Source organism: Gopherus flavomarginatus, chromosome 3 (assembly GCF_025201925.1).
Source record: "Gopherus flavomarginatus isolate rGopFla2 chromosome 3, rGopFla2.mat.asm, whole genome shotgun sequence".
NCBI classification, from domain to species: domain Eukaryota; kingdom Metazoa; phylum Chordata; order Testudines; family Testudinidae; genus Gopherus; species Gopherus flavomarginatus.
This window is the reverse complement of record NC_066619.1, coordinates 92,720,151-92,734,823: the sequence shown is the minus strand read 5'-3', so window position 1 is coordinate 92,734,823 and position 14,673 is coordinate 92,720,151. Positions and strand designations below refer to the sequence as shown.

Below are 14,673 nucleotides of genomic sequence, written 5' to 3'. Positions count from 1 at the left end.
TGAAATGGAGGCAGTGATCTTGCCCTGTTTAGGCCCTCAGATTGATGCACAAAGGGAGCAAGAGCACATGCGTTGCCTTCTGATATGGTTGGAAAAAGTTTCCAAGTCAAATGCACATACACCTACGTTTCAGGTGTCATCAGCATAGCATAGACACCAGGATCCATACCCCCTCAGTAAGGCCTCAGTCCTGTATGGGAAGCTGCCCTAATCTAATATTAGCTGGCTATCTGTTGTGGATTGCTGTAGCACAATGCACTTCAACTATGCCCCTCTTCACATATCCCTATGCTGGAAGCTGCAGTGAGGTGCCACAGGATCTGGCTGGGACAGCTCAATAGCCACTGAAGATTCCTCTATCCTTGGGAGGCAGGACCCTTAGTTGGGGGAGATCTGGCCGCTTTTTGGCCCCTTTGTGGCAGCCAAATAGCACAAAGGGACCAGACTGTAGCCAAGGATCTGTCCTTATTTTTCTAACAATAATGAAACTCTTCTGGTAGGGACAGACTAATGGTAAATAAGCTTTGTATAATTAACAATTCAATCCTGCATGGTGCTGGGAAGCACTTCCTCAGAGAGTCCAAGTGCCCTGAGTTTGCACTGAAATTACTGTTTGTCAAGCACACTCAGCACCTCACAGGAGGCACCAAACACCTTGCATTATCAGGTCCCAAATAAACATTCCTATTTCTTCCTTGCCTTGTTATGGACCTTAAGTTTCAGTGAAAATCAAAAGACCTAATCCTAGAGAGATGAAATGACACTACCAACAACAAAGACAATGGGCCCACTGTTTAAAAGGTCAGACACCTTTTCAGTGACACAGAAAGCATTCATTCTCCACCTATGGATGGTCAGGATTTGGCAGCCTCTCACAATAGTTTGCAAGAGGCTAATGAACGTCAAAGGAGGTCTGGATTGTTCTGTTTTCTGAACATATTTTTAAATGTTTATTTCCAAAATCTGATCAGCAGAGAACTGAATCTCTATCTCATTGAATGTCTTTAGAAATGTAATGTAGCTGAGGAGGTGACCCTCCTGGGCACAACTCACTCAAGCTGTATCTCTCTGCTGGTACATTTCTGCCCCACTGAGGAGGTCCAGCATAGTGGTGACTTCAGTCCTTTCAGGTTGTTCAAAGGTAATCAGGAACAAAACACACTACTCAAAACTGTAGTCACCCCACAAACCTTCAGTAGGGCCCTTCCCTCTATTCAGCATTTGTTTCCAAAACAATCTGTGCTTCCCCTGATTCCCTTCTGATTCTGGTTGTCCCTTCAGGATGGTTGGTCTAGCTAGCCAGTTAGCTCCATCTCAGGGCTGCAACCAGGCTTCTCATCCACCATGAGACACTCAGAACTGTGTCCTCCCTACTCGTCAACCCTGAACAGGGCTCGGCCCTCTCCTTTTATCTCTTCTCCCCACATTTAAAGTTGGATGCAGGTATACCAGAACAAGGCAACAGGGTCCACATACTTTCCCTAACCCTTTCACTCCCAGGCTGGAGCCTGTCAGCTTCCTTAACCCCCTCTCTGCTGTGTAGGGCCTCTCTGCCCCAACACAGTAATGCTTACAGAAGCTGTGCTTGGTGTTAATCTCACACTGGTGTAAATTAGGAGCAAAGCCACTGAAGTCAATATGGACACACAGGTTTGACAATGGCATAAATGAACATGATCTTGTGTTTCACCTTAACAACTGTTCTACTCCTCGACAACAGCATTATACCTTGGTGTTATAACAGCAAAGAATCCTGTGGCACCTTATAGACTAACAGACGTTTTGGAGCATGAGCTTTCGTGGGTGAATACCCACTTCTTCAGATGCATCTGAAGAAGTGGGTATTCACCCACGAAAGCTCATGCTCCAAAACGTCTGTTAGTCTATAAGGTGCCACAGGATTCTTTGCTGCTTTTACAGATCCAGACTAACACGGCTACCCCTCTGATACTTGGTGTTATAAGGCATTATTTGCACATTTTTTCCATTCATTGCTATTAACATCAGCCCCTTGGAAGCTAAAAAATTAAGTCAGCTGAAATTTCTTTTTCCACTGCCGAAGGCAAGATAAAAATACATTAGGTTTTGTTATCACATGGGTTTTTCATGAATACTGGACTGTTGGCACGGATGAAAAAGAAGAAAAATTACATCTGTTATTTAGCCTCCTTCTAGCAGTGAAATATTTGTTCAAGGGTGGAGAAAATCCATACAAAGAATTATATGAAATCTGCTATTATATAAAGTTGGGGAGTGTGAAAGATCGAATCTGAGGCCTTACAAACTTGATATTAGCTCTTTAATGCTATGCACAGATCTAAAACCTGATCCTGCAATCCTTTCACCTTTAAAACTCACACGGAGTACAAGTGTAATAATGCAGAGGAACCATTGCAAGATCAGATAATTATATAGCAGACATTTATTCAAAAGGGGCCAGTTCTGCTCTTAGTTATGGTGTGACCCCACTGGATTTGTTTTATTGTCATGGCTCCAGCAAAGAGGATTTCTTAAGTCTCATGGGATAATGGAAAGCAGAATTCAGCCCAATGAGTAGAAATAATTAAACAAATAAGTCCCTGTCCAGACTGGGAGCAGAACCATGCTAGCTTCAAATGTTTGCCCAGCAGAAAGATGTTTTCCAAAAGTAACAAGTCCTAAACATGCTAGTGACTATATTAGGAAAAATCCTGTGTACTGGTGCCAACAGTGGAGGAAGTTGTAGTGTAGACATAGTTCATGTGTTTTTAACGCCATTTTATCTAATGAGGCAAAACAGGGGAAAAAACAGAGCAGAAGTGTCTTGCTCTCCTGAACCCCGCACTAAGTAAATCATAGTGTAGTACTTATTGCTTAGGTGGTTTCTTTTTACTAGAGCGCTTGCTTACTTACCAGTATCAAATGAGCTACATTGTTGTAAAGGCTCTTTACACTGGTATAACTGCATACACACAAGGGATTTGCACCTATTTAACTATATCAGTTTAGAAACTGATATGGCTATAGTGGTCCAAAAACTGCATGTAGCTAAACTTTCCAATTAAACTGGTGCAAAAACTTTGCGTAGACAAGCACTAACTCAGAAACAAAAGCAATATAAAACAATTTTAAACAGGTACAAGTGTGTCCACACTCTGAGTTTTCATTGATTTAGGTAAATTGGTGCCAAACCTATGTGTGGCTCAGCCCTATGCAGTGTATGGGAGAGCATGGACAAGAAATAGATTGTGTAGCTGTTTACTGAAAAGAATGTTGGGGGGGGGAGGTGAAGAAAGGGAAAAAGCTGTCTCTGCTTGGCCTCTTTCATGCTAATTAAAGTAATCAAAGGCTGCACCACTTGGAATTTAAGCTTGTGATAGTCATGAGTGTAGAGACAAAAAAAAAAAAAAAAAAAAGATTAAGTGCTAGAGAAAAAAGCTGCATATGCCTCCACCTAGCAGGCAGAGAGTGTGGATCTGTGAAGAAGGTAAGGCTTGCAAGCTTTGTATTCTGCTAGTTTTAAAATAACAGTAAAATTCTAAGTTCCAGAAGAGGTTTACTGTCTCATTCTGAATTCTCTGAAAAAGTTATTTAATTAGGCCTGATTTCTTTTTAAAAGAGCCATTTTGTCTTAATTGAAATTGGTGATATACAGTAGAATTTGCTCTTGTGCTATTTAACTGAGACCAATGTATTTACTTATTTCTTTTTCTATGGTTGTCTCAGATAAATTAGGTTTGAACTGTTCTGATCAATTTTGGATGGTTAAGTTCCTGAGGGAACTTAAATGAATGGCAATTATGCATGCACAGATAGCAAATGTAAATTGGTGCAGCTCTCTCCAAGTCAATGGAGCTGTGCCAGTTTATGTTAGATAAGGGGCTTATCTAGACATACAGCCACTGTAGTGGTCTAGCACCCCACTGAAGACACTACCTACACTGACAGGAGAGCTTCTCTTGCCAGCAAAAAGTATTCCATCTTCCCTACAGGCAGGAAAATTCTTCCATCTGCCTAGTGCTGTCTACAGCGGGTGTTAGGTAGGTTTAACTGTCACTTGGTGTCTGGATTTTTCCCATCCCTGAGTGACATAATTATACTGACCTATTTCCTAGTATAGACCAGGCCTAAGTATCTGACTTTGGGTGTTTAAATAGAAAACAAATAGAAACAAACACTAAGTAAAATATTTACCTTCTTTTTCATCTACTTCTCTCCTATCTCACCCTTAGATAAAGTGCATTATTAACAAATTATTCCTGTTCTCTAAATGGCTCTCTTAAGAACCAATCATTCGGTCATATGAATTTACAACAACAAAAATATGAGTGGTCTAAAGAACAGAGGTCTCCTCCTACATTGTCTTCAGGGCTGTTTTCAAAATACAATGGATTCACCTTAGGTTGAAAGGAAAACTCATTCTCCTTGAGAAATTTCACTTCAGAAATCTGCAAATGTTTAATATCTGATGAGAACAAGCCAAATCCTTCTTTCAGTCACTGTGGTGCAAACCCAGAATAGCTCCAATAAAGTTTGTGGACTTATACTGATGCAAACCCAAAGTTATGGCAGTGTAACTGACAGCTGAATTTGGTCCAATGTGTTTTGTTCTTGTTAAGTTACAACAGCCTTATGTGTAAATAGATCTACTTTTTTCTAAAAATGTTTAAAAGAAACCCAAACCCTCTTTCTTCTGATAATGGAAATGGTGATAATACATTATGCCTTAGGAGTACTGTAACGGATTAGTCTTTGTCCTTGTAGGTGTGACCAAAACCAGTCCTACAAAATGCCCAAAGGAGATCACCAAACAAATGGCATCTTCAGTAGAGGAAAGCAATATACTTATCTTGCAGCAGAAGAGTAAGTATGAAACAAAACCAATGACAGCATCAAAGCTAGTGGAAAGAATTACATTCAAATTCAGATCTGGCACTCTCTAAAAGCCTGTTTATAAATGGCTCAACTGAGAGGTTTTCCTCCATCCTGGGAACAGAATTTTACAAAGTAGGATTTTTCTTCTAGACTGCAACACAGAAAACAGAACCCATGGAAAATTAATCAGAATTTCTGTGTTTGGGGAAAGTAAAGTCTATCTATTCTGTAGTTTTCTATAGCATCTATCACTTCAGTATCACAAGCAGCACTTGACAGTTAAACTCTGTATGACAGAATCCAAAGTGATTTTACCAGAGGAGGAAAGAGTAAACAAAAATCAATGGCCGTTTCAAAACCGCATTATTAATTCAGCTGACCACAAGCATTGAAGTTAATGATTTTTGTAATAAGAGATTTACACTTATTGGTGCTTATTTAGCATCATTCATCTGAGGAAGCTGCGCTGAATTTGACTGCTGTCTCTGAGAAAGGGCTGCTGCCTGCATCCATGTGTCATCCACATTTATGTCATAAGAACCTCAAAGGGGGCATCATCTGACCAAAAAGTGAGTGGTATTAGCCAAAACCCATGGTAAACAGCAACATATCTCTCCAAACAGGAGAAGACTGAGGCTTGGTCTATACAAGCAATGTATGTCGGTATAACTACATAGCTCAGGAGCGTGGAAAAGCCATGCTGACAGACATGGTTCTATCAACCTGGCCCCCAGCGTAGACAATGCTATGTTGACAGGAGCACTTCTCTTGTCAACATAGCTAGTGCCTTTCGGGGAGACAGAATACCTATGCTGATGGGAGAAGCTCTCCTGTCCACATAGGTAGGAACTTGACTAAGCGCTGCAGTGGTACTGCTGCAGTGCTGCAAGTGTAGAGAAGCCCTTAGTAATGCTGCATGAAGGTGAGTCTACATAAATTGGCACCAGGTGAGACTAACCCTAAGCAAAACTAATGTGAGAGTTTTGCTTTGACACATAAAGGCTTTAATTATTTGGGTCCCGACTACTTGAGAGGCTAACTTGCCACTGGTGTGATAGGAATGCAGTTGGTACCTTCTAAGGTCCTGGACATAACATCCCCCTCCTGGGTCTGTGGAACTTGCTCCCCATCTTGGCTTATCAGAGTCACCAGATTTGGTGACTTTTACCTCATGCTGCAAGATGCACCTGTTTTCCCCAAATTTCACCTGAAGAGCAGAGAAGGATGAAAGGTGGTGTGTATGGGGGGGCGGGAATTCCCAAGGTCTGCCCCAAACAGCTTGATCCCCTAAAAGGAAAAGTCAGCTAGCCTAGTCTCAGCACTCATTCTGAGTCAAATGTACCTACATCTGGCCATGGTGACTCAGCTTGATCTAGCTGCAATGAAAGTAGCATAAAATGAAGCATCACAGTTATGAAGTAGATTATAGTGGGGCTGAGGAGGTGAAGAGGACTAGTAGTTAGGCTCAAAGAGAAGAAAAAATAAAGAAGGACACTCTCCAGGTCCACTTGGAGCATTCAGGCTATGAATACTGCAGAGAAGATGAGTGCAACTGTGGTACTAAAAACTGAGTCAATGGCAGAGAAGGCCAGATTCACTTTTCTGTTTATAGAGTCTGGACAGAAGGGGTAGTATCAGTGGAGATGGAATAACAGGCAGGGAATCAATAGAAGCATCAACCTTTAGAGCCGGGGTAGGCAACCTATGGCACGGGTGCCAAAGGCAGCACGCGAGCTGATTTTCACTGGCACTCACACTGCCTGGGTCCTGGCCACCACTCTGGGGGCTCTGCATTTTAACTTAATTTTAAATTAAGCTTCTTAAGCATTTTAAAAACCGTATTTACTTTACATACAACAATAGTTTAGTTATATATTATAGACTTATAGAGACAGCCCTTCTAAAAATGTTAGAATGTATTACTGGCACGCAAAACCTTCAATCAGAGTGAATAAATGAAGACTCGGCACACCACTTCTGAAAGGTTGCTGACCCCTGCTTTAGAGTGATACCTGGGGGGAGACAGGGTAACAGCCACAGCGTGAGAATTGTGAGAAGTGCATGGGGAGATGGAGCTGGGGGTCAGAGGAGACCGAGAGGGAGCAGTGGAGAAGACTCTGGCCTTGGTAACTTGAAATTGAGATTGGGGAAAAAGATCTCCAGAATCAGAGACTACTGGCAGCTGCTGGAGGAAGGGTGTGTGGCTTCCCTGAGCAGAGGTTGCTAGACACAGAAGCAAAGCCAGTAGAGCCATCTCAGATCCTGGCATGACTGTGCAACTGCAGGGAAACTGCTGTGCAGAGCTGGAAGGAAACACAGCAAACTGTTGGTTTGTGTGACAAGGCAGGCAACATGTCACCAGCCAGGTGAGAGTGCTCTGTCAGTAGGAGGTGAGAGAGTTAACAGGACCTTCCAGAATGACACCTTGAGAGCTGGGAAATCTTGCTGGTTCCAGAGGGCTGAAGGCCCCCCAACTATCTCTGCAAGCAGGAAGCTCAGACACAAAGCTGGCTGCTCTAGTTTCCACACCCACTCTCTCTGTTCTTTTCCATATCCAACTTCTTAGTCTTTCTTTTCCTTCCTTTTCTATAGCTATTTCCCCCCCGCCCTCAGCAGAAACAGTAGGACAGAACAGGGGAACCAAAGTGAGTATTCCATACTTCTAAACAGAAAGAAGCATTAGAACTGGAAGGAAGAAGGAGAACTAACAAGGGCTTATAAAGACAGATAAAAAAAAATCTCAATTCTTGTGTCTCCCAGCTTCTTTAAATCACTATAGTCCCAACTGTCTTGAATCCCTGTCATAGACTAGGAAAAGACAGATGTATGTCTACATATACTGTTAAGCCCATGGTCCCCAAACACAATGTAACTCAAATTCCCACACTCTAACCACACAGTCATTGCGCTTAGTGTGTCATGGAACATGATACAAGTTAGGAAGTTGTATGTGCACAGTTTACAGTCTTATCTCTTTTCTGAAGTTGATTACTGGCTTTATAAATCATTACTCCGTGTGTCTCTGGCATTCGCTTTAACATGGTAGATGATGGACAGAGATCCCAGTGTTCTTTGCCTGAAGGGAGTCAACTAATAAAAATGGGATGCATTTCTTATATAGCTTTTCCATTATAGGAATGCTCTCTTCAGGGATTGGGGTGCATTCTATAAGTGGTGGTTCTTTGGAGACCAATATTTGAGGCAATGATTGCATTTTCCTAGTTGTTGAAATGGTCACGCTTTAGGCCAGGACATTAGCTAGTCAGTTACAATGGGGAGGTTGGCAGGAACCAGAGACTTAGGTAAGTATGTGTAGCTACCAACTGGAGTGGGTTGAAGCTAAAAACAAATGTTGTGTCAAATTTTGCAGAAAAGTTTTGGCCAATTCTTTTTCTGTTGTTCTCTAGTCCTCAAAGGAGTTGTTTAACATGAAATTCTGAAGGTCCAAAATCCCCACAAATGAGTGTAAGTCTCATTCAGTGGGCAGGTTGTACAGTGTCCAGCGAATGAGGTTACTGTTCAATAGCTATTTTTATCTTTGATGTTCACTGTGTGATGCTTCATACTCTGTATATCATCCAACCACTGGAGGATTACTCACTGCCTGGTGGTTCAAGAGCTCAACATATTAACAGTTTTATTTTTTTTAAAGGCACAGAATAGTTCATTTGTGTTCTCATATAAGCCTCTTGAAATTACAGCATTCACATTTATCAGAAAACATTTGTGCTAAACGCATTCACTTATCGAAAAATTCATCTTGTTTTTCATTTTGCAACAGAGCTGCAGGTATTGGAATCCTTGTGGTGGTTCTTGCAGTTTTACTGATCATTGGCTGCTGGTATTACAAAAGGCGATGTGGCTATAAAAACCTTCGGGTAAGTGTGGCCACTCATGTTCTGGTACACCACCATTATTATTACAGTAGTGCCCAGGGGACACCACCAAGGTCAGGGCACCATTGAACGAGGCACTGTACAAACACATAATATGAGATAGCGTTTAAAATAAGACAGAAGGGGTGGAGAGCAGGAAACCAAGGCACAGAGAAGTGAAGTGGCTTGTCAAAAACAAAACAAAAAAACCACCACCCATACACAACACGTAATCAGTGGCAGAGCCAGGAGTAAAACTCTGTCCTGCAGACTCTCAGTCCAGTACCTTTTCAATTACATCATGCTGCCATAAATATATATCGAATGCCCCAAATTTGCTAAGCACTTTAAGCCAAATCAGAGACTTAGTCTCTCCCTTTAATAGTTTACATTTAACAACAAATGGAGTGGGGATAGGGAAGAGGAGGACAACGGTTACAATTACAAGCTTATGTGTTTAATATAATAGTTGTACATGTGCACTGTGTTGTCTGTTTATATAAAAGGTAACTTGCAAAGGAGGAAAATGAATATCTGCCCTTTTGTGCTTCTTTACGATGTATAAATAAAATCTAAAAAGGTACTTGTTGAGAGTGTCAAAGATATTATATTTGGAGTTCTGTCTTCTCTTAGTTGAATGGGATAGTAGTTTTGAACCCTTAACAATGAGAGCTTTTCTCCAAAATATTTTACTTAAATAGTTGTGTACAACCTGAATAAAACACTCCTCTCAATTAATTAGAAGTTGTACGTCCTTGTGATATCATAATCCTATTACCTCTCCCCTCCAGTGGGGCATAGTGTCTTCCAGAGTACACATGACCTGAATTTCTACAGTGTTAAAAGCCCACCTTCGGAAATCAAAATAAAAACACTTTTCAGACTATACAACACAGAAAATGCACAAAGTAATTTTTCCTCTTTAAAAAAGTGTTATGAAAATATAAATATGATGTTTGTGCTGTTTGTTGGGGGAGAAACTGGACAGAGGAAAGTGACTATGCAGGACTGAAATAGGAAAGGAAGAAGAGAGGTGAGAGAAAGGAATGATTTAAAAAAGTGGGGAGGACATCAGAGGGAGAGGCATAACAGCTGGAGGAGAACAGGATCCGACAACAGTGAATGTGGGAATTGGAGACAGGTGGAAATTAGTACACTTTTGTCCTCATTTTTTATCATCCCATGATTGGATGTCTCTGAAGAGAGAGCCTGGATTGCATTAGCAGTGACAAAGTAACAAAGCTTGCACAATGCCTGCTGGCATTATGTCCACATTCTTATTGACTTTCACACTTTAAGTGATACATTTATAGTCATACTCAAGGTTTCTTTTTCTGTCACTCTCACCTTTCCTTATTCTCTATCACAGAGTAAAAGCTCACATGCTGGCACTATGAGAAGAGTGGCAGGTGAAGATGCCCCACTGGATTGCAAAGCACTTTTACAGGAGTACAGTAACTTTAATTCTGTGGTAAGCTGAAGTCCAAGGTTTCATTTACTTACAACATTTATTGAACACTGCAGTTAGTCAGTGAGATGACCATTGGTGAAGAAATAATACCGCACTCTTACCTCTGTTTGATGGCATCTTCTCTGGATTTGCATTATCCAAGCTGGGTCTGCATCTTCCACATGTTGACCCAATGTGTTAAGAAAAGTACTCTAACATAATTCTTGTAGTGAAAGTGATTTGTGAAATCTAGTATTAATAGCTTGCCTTTTAAAAATTCTCTTTTTCCTCCTTGACTTTAATGCTACTCTGATTTAGTTGCAACACGATCATTCCTATTTGATCTACTAGCTGTAATAAAATGGGTATATGCTACAATATCCTGCAATAGCATCGTCTTCATGTCAACAACTCTACCATTTTTATGGTGCGTGGGAGTCCCTAATCTGATATTGATTGTTTATGTGCTTCTGACATGCAGTACCAAAATGCACATACTAGCTATTTATCATAGCACTTTTTGGGGTCCTCAGCATCAATCAGCACAGAAAGATGCATTATTGTAACCAATAAATGCAAATCCCCCAAAATAGTTCAGCTTCCAGAAAGTGAATATGAATAGTTAAATATAAATATATTGAGTTATGATGGTGTGTAATTAATTTGAAGAAAGGAGAAATGGTAATGAAATAATTTATGGTCAATATGCAGTAAATATGCTGCTAAATGTTGTTAATTTTGTAGTAAGTTATGTACTTACATCTGCCAAGACACTAATGTTTTATTATAAGCTACCTGAAATATCAGTAAACATCTTCCTCCCCCACCCCCTCGAAAAAACCTATCCTTTCAGTACTGAACATTTATTCTTTGATAGCAGCTGCATGGACAAATGTCTCTTCACAAAATGAACTCAATCAATGCTCAACCAAGAAAGCAATGCCAATTTCTAAAAATATATATTCACAATCAGTTGGTTCAGCTGTTCTAAACTACAGTATTATTTAAGGACAACCAAGTAAACTGATGTGAAATTCTTTAAGAGGAATACAGAGCTGGCTAAAAGATAATACACCCTTACCCAGATATAACGCTGTCCTCGGGAGCCAAAAAAATCTTACCGTATTATAGGTGAAACCGTGTTATATTGAACTTGCTTTGATCTGCCAGAGCACGCAGCCCTGCCCCCCTGGAGTGCTGCTTTATCACGTTCTTTCTGAATTTGTGTTATATCGGGTTGCATTATATCGGGGTAGAGGTGTATTTCAGATTTAGTGTATTTTTGTTACTACAGGTACCTGATGCTCCACCAGCATATGACAAAATCTCTGCAGATCCATTGCCACCACCTTATTCACCATGATGTTGAGTCAGTCTTAAACTCCAGGAATACAAATTGATTCTCTTTGTGCTTTTGCTTAAACTCATGTGCAAACCTAGCATTCTTTATGGGTAAACTGTAATAATAAAGTATACATTTCCATGAATAGTTGCTGACAGTTGTTATTGCCTGGTTCAATTTACCTTTCATCCACAGCATGTTCTTGTGATACTTAGATGAAGTTGAACATGTTTTGGCTTTAACTTTTCATTCCGTTGGTCAGATTAATTCAACATACAAGCACAAAACTGGCTATATTATAGTCCCCATATTTCTACCAAGAATACTGATATGCTGCAGCATATCAACCAGTGTGAGAAGGGGGAGGTCTTTTCTCTCCTCTCTCTTATTTATTTGGGGGATGGGTGGGTGGGGAGAGAAGGAATTTCAGATAAAGGTTTAAATTTAAAAAAAAGGGAGGGGGGGCAGCTAGAGTTGTTTTACCCCATCTAGTATTGAAACCACCAGCCATTTCTCTTACAAGCAGTTCTTAAAAGCACATTAGCCATACAGACTCAGTAGAAGCCAGAACACACACACAATTGACAAAATACTTTTTTCTGGGTTTTATCCCCACCTCAGTTTCTGCATCTGTGTCAGATGCAGCTCCTCATGAAATTTAAAATATGAATGAGGCAAGATAGATATAACTTATTTACTTTAAGCAGTACTTCCTATCTTACCCCATACCTGTCACTATGGTATGATCACCAGTGCACTTCTCTGTCGGAAGTTTTACCAGAGAGGAGGATTAAATAAGCATAAAGTTTGAAATTGTGTCATAAACAGATAGTTAAGGGTTAATGTCTCTTTTACCTGTAAAGGTTTAACAAACAGGGACCCAAACACCTGACCAGAGGACCAATCAGGAAACAAGATACTTTCAAATCTGGGTGGAGGGAAGCCTTTGTGGGTTTTGGGTTTGTGCGTTGTTCTCTCTGGGTCCTGCACAGGACTAGAGGTGCAACCAGGTTTCTGCCAATCTCCCTACTACAGTCTCTTATCTATTCAGAATAGTAAGTAAGTACAAAGACGGTCATAGTCTTTTAACTTGTTTTTCTTATTTGCAGATATGTACCTGCTGGAAGTAGCTTAAATTGTATTTCTGCTGGAGAAAGCTTCTTTCTATTGTCTATAAGCTAAAAAACCCTGTATATTTACCATCTTGATTAGAGAGACAGTTTTTATGTTTTTTCCTTCTTTTTTTCTAGAATCTAATTGATTTTTTTGGTTATCTTTTGTAAGACTCCAGGGAAGGGAGTCTGCACTCACCAGGGAATTGGTGGGAGAAAGGAAAGGGAAGAGGGAAGAAAAACCTGCTCTCTGCGTTTATCTCTGTATCTCTCTCCGGGGAAGAAGGGAGGGGGAAGGGGTGATTCAAGGAGTTGAATCACAGTGGTCTCCTAGTGTACCCAGGGCGGCAAAGAGCTAGGAGGAAGAAAAGGAGGATGAAGGGAAATGGTTCATTCCCCTTTGTTGTGAGACTCAAGGAATCTGAGTCTTGGGGGTCCCCAGGGAAAGGTTTGGGGAGACCAGAGTTTATCAGGTACTCAGAATCCTGATTGGTGGCAGCCTATCAGATCTAAGCTGGTAATTAAGCTTAGGGGAATTCATGCTAGTACCCATATTTTGGACGCTAAGGTCCAGATTTGGGAATTATACTATGACATCCCCGGAGAGAGATACAGAGATAAACGCAGAGAGCAGGTTTTTCCTCCCTCCTCCCTTTCCTTTCTCCCACCAGTTCCCTGGTGAGTGCAGACTCCCTTCCCTGGAGTCTTACAAAAGATAACCAAAAAAAAATCAATTAGATTCTAGAAAAAAGAGGAAAACTTTAATAAAGAAGGAAAAAACATAAAAACTGTCTCTCTAATCGAGATGGTAAATATACAGGGTTTTTTAGCTTATAGACAATAGAAAGAAGCTTTCTCCAGCAGAAACACAATTTAAGCTACTCCCAGCAGGTACACATCTGCAAATAAAGAAAAACAAGTTAAAAGACTATGACCGTCTTTGTACTTACTTACTATTCTGAATAGATAAGAGACTGTAGTAGGGAGATTGGCAGAAACCTGGTTGCACCTCTAGTCCTGTGCAGGACCCAGAGAGAACAACGCACAAACCCAAAACCCACAAACAAAGGCTTCCCTCCACCCAGATTTGAAAGTATCTTGTTTCCTGATTGGTCCTCTGGTCAGGTGTTTGGGTCCCTGTTTGTTAACCCTTTACAGGTAAAAGAGACATTAACCCTTAACTATCTGTTTATGACAGAAGTCTTACCAGAGAGGAGGATTAAATAAGCATGAAGTTTGAGATAAATACCATCTTGTCTGTAGAAATCAGATTTGAGACAAATGAGGTATTATGGGAAAACCTCATTCAGCACAGGGAGTTATGGCTGCTCATATTCCATGAAAAATACAAAGGACTTCAGTCTTCAGCACTGTCAATCTTCTACCTTTCACGTACACTAACTTCAACAGAAAATAAATGTATTAAGAGCTCTTCACACACACACATACACACACACACACACGTTTAACTAAGAGTTATGACAGTTTTAAGAAACCATCTTTTTATGATGTCCTTGTCTCTAGCTAATTCATTGCCAAGCACAGTCTAGCGCTGGGGTCGGCAACCTTTCAGACGTGGTGGGCTGTCTTCATTTATTCACTCTAATTTAAGGCTTCGCATGCCGGTCAAACATTTTAACATTTTTAGAAGGTCTTTCTCTGTAAGTCTATAAACTATTGTTGTATGTAAAGTAAACAAGTTTTTTAAAAATGTTTAAGAAGCTTCATTTAAAATTAAACTAAAATGCAGATCTTATCAGTTTAGTGCAGTGGTTCTTAACCTGGGGTACACACACTCCCTGGGGCAGGGCCGGTGCAAGGATATTTTGTGCTCTAGGTGAAACTTCCACCTTGTACCCCCCCCTTGCACATCAGTTAATTGAGGGGCAAATCCCAACGAGCCTTTATAGACCCCAGAGGCCAGACGTGCCTAGGGGCAGCTCCCCAGACCAGGTTCCCCCGTCCCCACCCTCTGAACTCCCCTGGAGGGTGCACAGCCCACCCTCAATGAGCCCTCCCCACCTCACCCTGGTGGCCCCC

At 40.9% G+C, this 14,673-nt stretch overlaps 1 protein-coding gene across 6 annotated transcripts in view; it reads left to right on the top strand.

Annotated features, from left to right (window-relative positions):
* MLANA (melan-A) overlaps positions 1 to 11,666 on the top strand; it is a 33,071-nt gene extending 21,405 nt beyond the window's left edge. For 5 of the 6 annotated variants that reach the window (XM_050946020.1, XM_050946018.1, XM_050946019.1 and 2 more), the window contains 4 exons: positions 4,744 to 4,842; positions 8,636 to 8,732; positions 10,099 to 10,200; positions 11,474 to 11,666. In XM_050946020.1, the coding sequence (XP_050801977.1) occupies positions 4,744 to 4,842; positions 8,636 to 8,732; positions 10,099 to 10,200; positions 11,474 to 11,542 (367 nt within the window). In that variant the 3' untranslated portion in view covers positions 11,543 to 11,666. Of the gene's footprint in view, positions 1 to 3,422; positions 3,467 to 4,743; positions 4,843 to 8,635; positions 8,733 to 10,098; positions 10,201 to 11,473 lie in introns of those variants that run through there. The other variant, XM_050946023.1, reaches the window with a different exon arrangement.
* Positions 11,667 to 14,673: the final 3,007 nt, after the last annotated feature.